A 9,613-nucleotide genomic window follows, 5' to 3' on the forward strand; every position below is an offset into this window, starting at 1 on the left:
CTTTATTAGACCTTTTAGTATAGCTAAACTAGTTAGAAAGTAAGTATACTGGCTATATCTACCTAATATTCTATATTAGCTTACTAGAGCTATATAAATAATATAAGGGTACTACTAGAGACCCTTTACTAGGGCCTATTAAGCTAGACGATTAAGAGGACTAAGAGAACTAATATAAGGTAGAAGAAGTATATAAAAGGAAGGGATATAACTAGACCCTATAGTACCTAGTTAAGTAAAAAGGCTAGCTAGAAGAGTATAATAAATAGGTCCTAGTAGAGGACATTAATAAGGATATAAAGGAGACGTATAATAGTTACTTTACCCTAAGGGGTAAATAGAAAAGAAAGTAGGTGGAAGAATAAAAAACTTTTAATTATAACTAGGATTATACCCTACTAGCGGGGCGATAATAGAACGATAGCGAAGTAATAGTAGTATACTAATAGAAATACAGATACTCTATAGCTCTATTAAATCCTCCCTTTCCTCCCCTCCTTCCTTTTCCTTCTCCTCCTCTCCCTTTTCATTCTCCTCTCCCTTCTCCTTATCCTCTTTATCCTTATCCTCCTCCTTATCCCTTATAATAGGAGGTATATTAGCCTATAGGTACTATTAGCATACGCTATAATAGTAAAATACCTGCGCTATAATACGTACTAAAGCGTGTATTATATTAAGAATTCCTTTAAGGGTATAATAGATAGCCTATAATTCCTATACTTAAAGTAAAAAAAAGTTTTTGCTCTTTAGGTACTAGCGGAGACTATACTTAGCGCTAGTGCGTATTAAGGCCTTAATATCCTTTATAAAGGACTTCTAGGCGGTAGTAACGCGAGCATTAAGGTTAACTATATCCCTACTAGTAACCCGCTAGCGTTTAGCCCTATTAATAAGGGTAAGTAGTTAATTTAGGCGGCTATAAAAGGCCTTAGGGACCTAGTTTATTAGCTATTAGAACCTAAACTAACGCACTTAAACTTACTACTTAGTATAACTTATTTAGTTATTAGCAGTACCCGTAATTACGGTTAGCCTACTTACCGTAGGTAGCCCACCTAGTAGTAGCTATACGCTTAGTATAGTAGAGGTAGATTAGTTCTAGTAAGGCTAGGGGAGCGGCTTATAAGCGGCGTAGGAGCTTTAACGGCGCTTAGTAGGGTTAGCGACAGCTATAAGCTAATATAAAGCATACTTATAAAAGGTTTACTAGTAGGTAAACTGGCGGCGTAGCGCTTACGATTTATAATTAATTAGAAATTGTAAAGAAGGCGAGTTATAGGCTAAAAGAATTAGAATGGACTTGGAAGAGAAATCTAATATCCTATCTAAGTGGGAACTCCTACCTTTATAGATCTCTATAAGGCCCTAGCGTTTTATTATCTTATTATCCTATTATCCTATTATCCTATTATCCTATTTACCTATTTACCTATTATTCTATTATCCTATTTACCTATTTACCTATTATCCTATTATCCTATTTATATATTGTCTAATTTACTTAAATTTTATTACACACTTTTTATTTAGTAAAGGACAATAATAGCGCTCCTATTGTATAATAGCGTCGGCTAAAGACAGCTACTTAAGAAGGGGGGGGCAATTATTAGGCTATAAAGACGTACTGGCCGTAACCAGCTTAGCGCAGGCGAGGCGTAGGCGAGGCGCCTATAAAACATAGTCGCCCCGTATTAGAGAACAGCAGAATTCAGTTCTATAGTTCTACTTTATTAAGAACCAGATACTCCTTATATCCCGCTACTGTTATTACATTACTATATACCCTTAGGGCCTTGGCGTCCTAATAGATTGATTGCCTATTAAATACACTAGACTTTGCCTCTTAATAAACTTTTATAGAATTCTAATTAAAACTATTAGGGAAAGTTCTTAGTGGAAAGGCATTCTATAATACGGCTCGTCGCTAGTTCTTTACTAGTGTAGAACTTTACTTTATCTTCTATTCCTTTACTCTTCTTTTAATACAGCTCTTTATAATACTATTATAATAGAACTTTAATAATAATAATAATAATTAGGTAGAATTTACCTTTCTTGTTAGTATAGGTAGCTTAAATTAAGGTACTAACTAATTAGGTTAGGCAACTAAGTTTAAAAGGTAATTAAGTTCTATAAGTCTAAGCTTATAGCCCTTATCTAAGTCTTTTAACTAAGCGCTATAAAAGATTTTACCGTACTTAATAATAACTTTAGTAGGCTCTGCACTATTCTTTAACTGGTTAGAATATATTACTAATATATTAAAAATATATACTTTATTTACTATTTTATTACTAGTCTTCTTAAAGAAAGTATAGTCTATAAGCTTAAGGTATCTCTTAGAGGAACCCTATTATAATTAGAATATATTATAATAATATTTATATCTTACTTTAAAATTCCGTTTAAAGTTTACTTAGAGTTTGTCACGGCACTGACCTGACGCGTTGTTATGGCTACGCGTATGCATAAGCACGGACCTGACCCCTAAGCGACGTGTATATATACCACCTCACCTCCTACATAGATCTTCACACGACATTGTTTGTCAATCATATACAGTCACCTCGTACATCGTACCTTGACAGTCCGCACGTACTGTGACAGTATGTCGTGTCATCTTATACGCCCCTGGTAGGGCCTTGTTTCCAAAGCCACGTTTCCAAAGCTACCCTACCCCGGGCGGGATTCTTACCTCGTTCTATAATAATCTCTGCACGTTAAATCCATTAAACCGGTCTCCCTCTTTGAGTTTCTAAGCTGGCAGCAGGGAGACACCTATGGGGGCTATAGTTTCTCTTCTAGTCTAAGTTTCCTAGGCTAGCAGCAGGGAGATACCCTACGGGCTATAGTTTCTCTGTCTCAGTCTCCGAGTCTCCGTATCTAGCTATGCTACTACTTCACGTCCAAGTTTCCAAGCCGGCTGTAGGGAGATACCCTGCGGGCTATGTTCCTTGTGTCTTAATTTATAGTGTAAGACTATAGGTTACGATCTCGTCTCCGTCTCCGTCTTCAAATTTGCACAGATACTACTTCAAGTTTTTACGCGACAAGATCTACGTTTTAACCTCGATCTCCGCACTCCGAGCCTTTCAAGTCTACGTCTTAACCTCGATCTCCGTACTCCGAGCCTGTCGAATCTATACCTCGATCTCCCGTACCCTAAGCCTTTTAAGAGTTAATATCCGCAATACGCCCCGCGGTTACATTTTTTTTCGTCTCCCCTGTTTTACCCCTTTGCCTTTAGCTTTATTTAGTGCTCGAGACGAGCACTAGCGGAGAGCGATGTAGTAGGGATATAGGTAGGAGGGTCTGAGGACTGTAAGGATGAGGGACCTTTAAGGACTGGAAGGATGAGAACCTTTGAGGACTGGAAGGATGAGGATATATGGTCTATTTTTTTTTTTACCTCTGTTTTTACTGCCGTCACTTGGCTCACAGGAGCTCGCCTTGTTGGGAGGGATGTACTGTCACGGCACTAACCTGACGCGTTGTTATGGCTACGCGTATGCATGAGCACGGACCTGACCCCTGAGCGACGTGTATATATACCACCTCACCTCCTACATAGATCTTCACACGACATCGTTTGTTAATCATATACAGTCACCTCGTACATCGTACCTTGACAGTCCGCACGTACTGTGACAGAGTTTATCTATACTATTTTTTAAAGCTTTTACTACAGCTATATTACTTCCGTAATATATTTAGATAATAAAAATTAATTAATCTAATAGATTAAAAATATATTTTAAGTATATATATTACTTTAAAGTTATTATAGAGTTATTATAGAGGTTAGAGTTATTACAGGTGAGGTTAACTTTTTTGGTGGTGGGTTAAACTAAGCGAGACTTAGCGAGTTTTTAGCGTGGCGAGGTGAAGTGATGCCTACCCTTAACACCTTTAATCAATTCCTTAATTAAGGTTGCGACCTAGAGACCGCAGTCCCCAGCAAAATATCCACAAGATGGCGAATGGACAGATATTTTTTCTAGTAACTGTCCTTTCCATGCTTACATGTAACCTATTGGCAGAACCCTTCTCGGAGGACGCCCAAGGTCAGCTCCAGGACTTTTGCCGCCGTTTCAGTCATCGTACGGCTATCATCAGTAATCGGCTATATATCGATGGAGGTTTCGTGAACTTTAACCCTTTGGATCAAAATCCAACCAACTATACGAGTAAGATTGCGATTTACTGCTCAATAGCTAGAAGGCTAACATCGCCGTGGCTTAGACACGGACCTATTCTATGCAGATCTACTGAATACAACAGAAGGGATGCCAACAATGATGGTCCCTCCAAAGAAGAACGCAACAGTCCCCTCTGTTGCTGGTGGGACGCTGTGGGTGGACTGGGCCAATAATGTGTTCTACGCGTTTGGTGGCTATTTCCCTGACTCAAGCCCGTTACCATTCGTTACCTGGCTCTACAATGTTGCGCAAGAATCTTGGACTTCCGTGTCTACAAGAGGCAATTCCACATACGTTGCATATGGGATGGCCGCAATAGCAGCAGATGCTGGAGTTGGGTATTACCTTGGTGGCTACCACGATAACCAGACTCAGAACGGATGGTCCACTAACCGCCTTTACACTTCGAATCTTGTCGCCTTTGACATGAACACCAGAACCTACACCAATACCAGCGGTCCGGACGACCAAGGGAGGGGTGAAGGATTGTCAGTTTTTATCCCAGCCTCAACATCGGGTCTTCTAATTTTCTTCGGCGGAGTAGTCCAAGACCCATCAACAGGGGAGACATCTGGTGTACGTCAAACCATGTAGTGCACCGTCTCAGTAAGCGCAAAATCTAACATTAATAGGTTTCGATGGCTGTTCGTGCCCCTGCCGACTCTATCATAATCCACTAATCTAGGCAGGAAATCGGAATATATGACATTGCTACTTCACAATGGTACATACAAAACACCACTGGAGAAGTCCCGGAGCAGCGAACTCGCTTCTGCGGGGGAGCAACATGGCCTGAAGACAAATCGTCGTTCAATATGTGAGTTCTTCTCGCGCTTTAACTAATATCACACTTTCTTAATTAAGACTGAATAGCTACATTTACGGTGGACTTCGTCCGAACGGAGTGAATATCAATGGTTCCACCGCATTTGACGACCTTTACATTCTCACATTGCCAGCATTCGTTTGGATTAAATGGTATCCAATATCGCCTGGCACATCATACCCTCATCATTCTCTGACCTGTGATGTCATCAATGGCACTCAAATGATAGTCATGGGCGGTACTTTTCCGAATTCGTCCCAGTGTGATGTACCCATGGTTTACGGCATGCACAACGCCAATCTCGGACAGAATAATCCAGAAAATGCGGAGTGGATCACATTTACTCTCAATTTCCCACCGTACACCGTGCCTCCCGCGATCATAAGTGTTGTAGGCGGCACGTAAGTATATGTTGCTCAATCAAGTCGTGCTTGCACTAAGTACTATGGCAGGTCCAAAGGCGGAGCGAATGTTACCCAACCTGTAAACAGCTCAGCGAGCTATGATTACTACCTATTCCAAAGACCCTATAAGGTCACGACACGGTCACCCACTCCAACAACATCAAGTTCTCCAGCTGCATCAACTTCTGCCTCGACTTCGAATCTGAGCCGTGGCGCCTTGGTAGGCGCTATCGTGGGCGCCGTCATCGGCGGTATTCTGCTTGGCTTGGCCGCGCTAGGCGGGTTCGTGCTCCCTCAAAAGTCCTGGAGGAAGCTACAGGCCGATACTCAGCAAGAAGTGACTGAACAAGATAAGATGGTGGACGATAGAAAGGGGAAAGGTACTGGAGCTGCCGCCGAGCTGGAAGCCGAACAGATGGCTGAACTGCCTAACGGGCAACAAGACGCAAGAGAGCTGTGGAGTGCACCAGTAGAGCTTCCTGCGGACACCGACGAGACATCGCATGGACCTTAAGGTGCGCAGTACGGAAACCTATTGTGCTAGAATATGCCTTGGCCTCGTAGAAATTAGAAGAGGTGGAATAACCCTAAATATGACCTTCTCCTCGCTACCCGAGCGAGAGTATTACTTATTTTACTTCTTACTTAACGTCTATTGCGAGCCTCTCGCCCACGCAGATGATCTAATACTAATTATATACCTAGGAAAAGCCCTTTCCAGAAGCCGTTACATGTATAAAACCGAGCTTACATAAAGTCACGTAAGCACTACGGGCTCTAGATGGGAGCTGCTCCGGATCGCCTAGTTTTCGATTCGGACCACCTCGCCAAGGCGCTAGAATATAAAGTGAATAGAGGTTAATGATCGATTTTCTTAGGCGTTATAGAGTTATCTATACTTAAAGTAGTTTAGTATAGGTAGGGTATCTAACTTATTGTAACGAGTGCTGCGTAGCTCGACCTACTCTGCCACTTGGATTAAAAAAAAACCATAGTATTCGCACTTGCGCGAATCGAGCCCTGCCCCCAGCATAGTATCCAAGCCTCGGTTTCTATAATCTCTCCCTCTTTCGGGTCAGGTCCTGTCAGCCAGATGCCAAGACTTGTGTATCTTCGTCTGGAACGAAGATGTCATATCAGATTCAGCCCTCAACTCATAACGTCGAATATCAGCTAGTAGATTAAGTTAGATAGCCTCGTCTAGAACGGTGGCGTTTATTCCTCAGCTATCTACGTCTCATATGCTTATTTCAAGAGGAAATTCAGGAGTTTTATTATGCTTGGTTTGTGTATTAGTTACCCTCGATTTCCATAGATTTAGAAAAATCAGAGTTGTTAAAATCACTTTTTTTTTTGTGTTTACGATAATTACTGTTCGAAATTGAAGGCCTGGCCTGCTGTGCAGAAGAAAAGGGGCCGGCCTGCTGGGCGGAAGAGACGGCAATAATAGTAGAGGTTTAAGATATTCCTGTTTTAGACTTAGAAATTCTTTCTTTAGGTCCCTAATCTAGCTTATTCTATTACGGACCTTATATTAGCTTTAGTAGCCTTTAAAAGATATAGATAAAGTAATAGATCTTATTTAAAGGCGTCTTAGGTTAAAGACGTAGCTTTATATATCTTATATAGACTAAAAAGAGAAGAACTCCTTATAGATTAAGCGCTTACTTATTAAAATATATCTATCTATCTACTATTAAAAATAAGACGGAAAAGACATTACCGACCTTAAGGGCTAAATTAGTAAGGTAGTACGTTATATACTAAATTAGCAATATTTTAACTAGTAGAGGCGTAATTATATATAGGTTTAAGAGTATATAGATAACAGCGACCGTATTAAAAAGGGCAGTATACTATTAGGTAGAAGACTTATAGGCTAGCTTTAGCTAATTATTACTATTCTAGATATTAAAAGGTTAGATAAGTATGGTATATATATATAGTATACTAGAGCTATAGTAGAGCTACTTTAGCTATTAAATTATAAACTACCATATCTAATATATAGTATAGTTAAGGTAAAAAGGTAGCTACGCTTAAGCGTAAATACTAGGTAAGTATTATAGGACACCCCTATAACACCTTATACACGTCTACCTATTTCTACTAACTTAGTAACTAAAGACTAACTATAAGACGGCAATTTAATAGCAATCTGCGGCAATCTAACGGCAACCTGCCGTATTTTACTATATTCTACTAAGTTCTACTAAGTTTTACTAAGTTCCACTAAATCCTATTAAGTTCTACTAGGACTACTACCTAAATCCTATTCTACTCTGTATATATATTAACTAAGCAACTAAGTCTATAATATATACCCTTTCTTCCCGTTTTTCTACCTTCTTTCCTTATATAACGTCTTAATCTTATTATACAGTTTATGTATATAGCTTAATAATATCTACTTTGCTATATATTATTATCGCTTATACTTACTCTATAACACTATATTGCGTTAAACCTATACCCTACACTGTTCTAATTAGTATAAACAACCCAGAAGCCCCTATGTCTGTAAAAGACCTATATATTATATTTACTAAATAAATAAAGACTCTGCAATAAGCTTTTACAGACACCCTCGCCTATTAAAAAGCCCGATATTATAAGTTAATTAAATCTCTAAAAAAAGAAATTAAAGAGATCAGCCGAAACCTACTATCTACCCTACTATTACCCCTACTCGCCGCTACTGGTATTAACCTATAAACACTAGGTGGAGAGAATATATCTAAAACTGGCTCCTTAACCCTAAATTCGCTAACTAGTGCCCCTAAAAAGAAGTTAACTAAATATCTCCCTAATTCTCCCGCCTATTTAGGTAAAAGGAGTAAACTACGTTCTTTCCTTAACTAACTTAAGAATAAGCTAAACGGTAATATTAATTATTACCTAACTCCTAATAGCTAGCTGCGTTACGCTATAAGCCGCCTAATAGGAGACGCCGTAGAAACTATATACCTGTTTTAGCCAAGCACTATAGAAGAACTAGTTACTATATTAGAAGCATTTTATAGTAACTCTAACCAAATTACTATAGTATAAAGAAAACTAAATAAGATAATATAAGGCTCTAAGAGCTTTCTATTATACTTTACTAAATTTAACCGCTCTATTAAAGAGACTAGATAAAACGAACCCGCCTTAATTAATCGCCTAGTAGAGTCCCTAAACTCCGAACTAAAGGCTTCCCTTATAGGAGTTAAGCTGCTAGATACCCTTACCGCCTATACCAATATTACTAATGGCTTGTATAACGATATACTACGCCTTACTTTAAAATATACACCCTAATATACTGCCCCTTAGCTACCTAAGACCCATAAGGACCTAGATGCTATAGATATTAACACTAAAACCCTCTTCTACGCCCTAAAAGGATTTGCTAAATAAGAATAACGTATTAAGCTTGGCCTTTACTTTAAATATAGAAGTAACGCTTATATCTTAAGTTACTGCTCTATCCTAATACCTAAGATATATATATAAACAACTAGTATAAACGGCCGATTGCCTTAATTAAGCTCCGGTTACTAACCCTAATCTTTACTAGGTCTTAGCCCCATATTTAGTAAGCACTACTTATAAGGATAAAGCTATAACTAATATAATATAAGAACTCCGCCCTAATTACCTATAAAAGGAAGGTTTTAGAGCTAAGTTACTCTCTAGAACGACTCTATCTTAGAATCTTATTAAATACTTTAGATATTACAAACTCTAACTTTTGGGATTATAGCATAACCGTTAACTGCTACCTTTAGTAGAATAATTAATAGGCTAATGCCCAAGTTCTAATTAATATAGGAGCTAGTGGTATAGAATTTATTAATAAGATTTTCGCGTAAGATAATAGTTTTATCCTAACCCCCCTTAACCAGCATATTAACGTATTTAGATTTAATGGTAAATACAAAGTTTTAGGCTAAATTACTTACGTAGTATACCTAAGACTCTAATATCTAAACCACGAAGAACTAATTAGGCTTTTTATTACTACCCTATGTTACTTAATAATCCTTAGACAACCCTAGATAAAGCTATATAAGGTAACCATTAATTAGAATAACCTTAAGCTTTTATTTACTGCCCTGCGTTATAAGTAAGAATACTCTATAATATACCGCTCTAACCCTAAACTAAAATCTAGGAAATCTACTAAGATCTACTAGCCT

General features: G+C 38.6%; 2 protein-coding genes across 2 annotated transcripts; both read left to right on the forward strand.

The window, feature by feature from the left end:
- Positions 1–2,787: 2,787 nt before the first annotated feature.
- Positions 2,788–3,494, forward strand: K441DRAFT_651707 (uncharacterized protein; the record flags this gene model as incomplete). Its single annotated transcript, XM_067647239.1, is given in 3 exon segments — positions 2,788–2,928; positions 2,976–3,160; positions 3,172–3,494. Coding segments are annotated over 2 exon segments (221 nt in total), but the record flags the coding sequence as incomplete, so codon positions are not given.
- Positions 3,495–3,933: 439 nt separating this feature from the next.
- Positions 3,934–6,403, forward strand: K441DRAFT_626504 (uncharacterized protein). Its single transcript, XM_067646135.1, has 6 exons — positions 3,934–4,190; positions 4,246–4,778; positions 4,835–4,846; positions 4,892–5,019; positions 5,076–5,429; positions 5,481–6,403. Exons 1-6 carry the CDS (start codon positions 3,977–3,979, stop codon positions 5,944–5,946), a joined length of 1,707 nt encoding a protein of 568 aa, XP_067509084.1. The 5' UTR covers positions 3,934–3,976; the 3' UTR covers positions 5,947–6,403.
- Positions 6,404–9,613: the final 3,210 nt, after the last annotated feature.

The sequence above is a fragment of the Cenococcum geophilum genome, assembly GCF_001692895.1.
Source record: "Cenococcum geophilum 1.58 unplaced genomic scaffold K441scaffold_3, whole genome shotgun sequence".
Taxonomy (NCBI): Eukaryota; Fungi; Ascomycota; class Dothideomycetes; order Gloniales; family Gloniaceae; genus Cenococcum; species Cenococcum geophilum.

Bases quoted from the DNA above. Each gene is read 5' to 3' on its own strand.
- K441DRAFT_626504 (XM_067646135.1), top strand. From the start codon at position 3,977: ATGGCGAATGGACAGATATTTTTTCTAGTAACTGTCCTTTCCATGCTT. The intron at 4,191-4,245 runs GTAAGATTGCGA...GCCGTGGCTTAG, and splicing joins AAATCCAACCAACTATACGA to ACACGGACCTATTCTATGCA. The intron at 5,430-5,480 runs GTAAGTATATGT...GTACTATGGCAG, and splicing joins ATAAGTGTTGTAGGCGGCAC to GTCCAAAGGCGGAGCGAATG.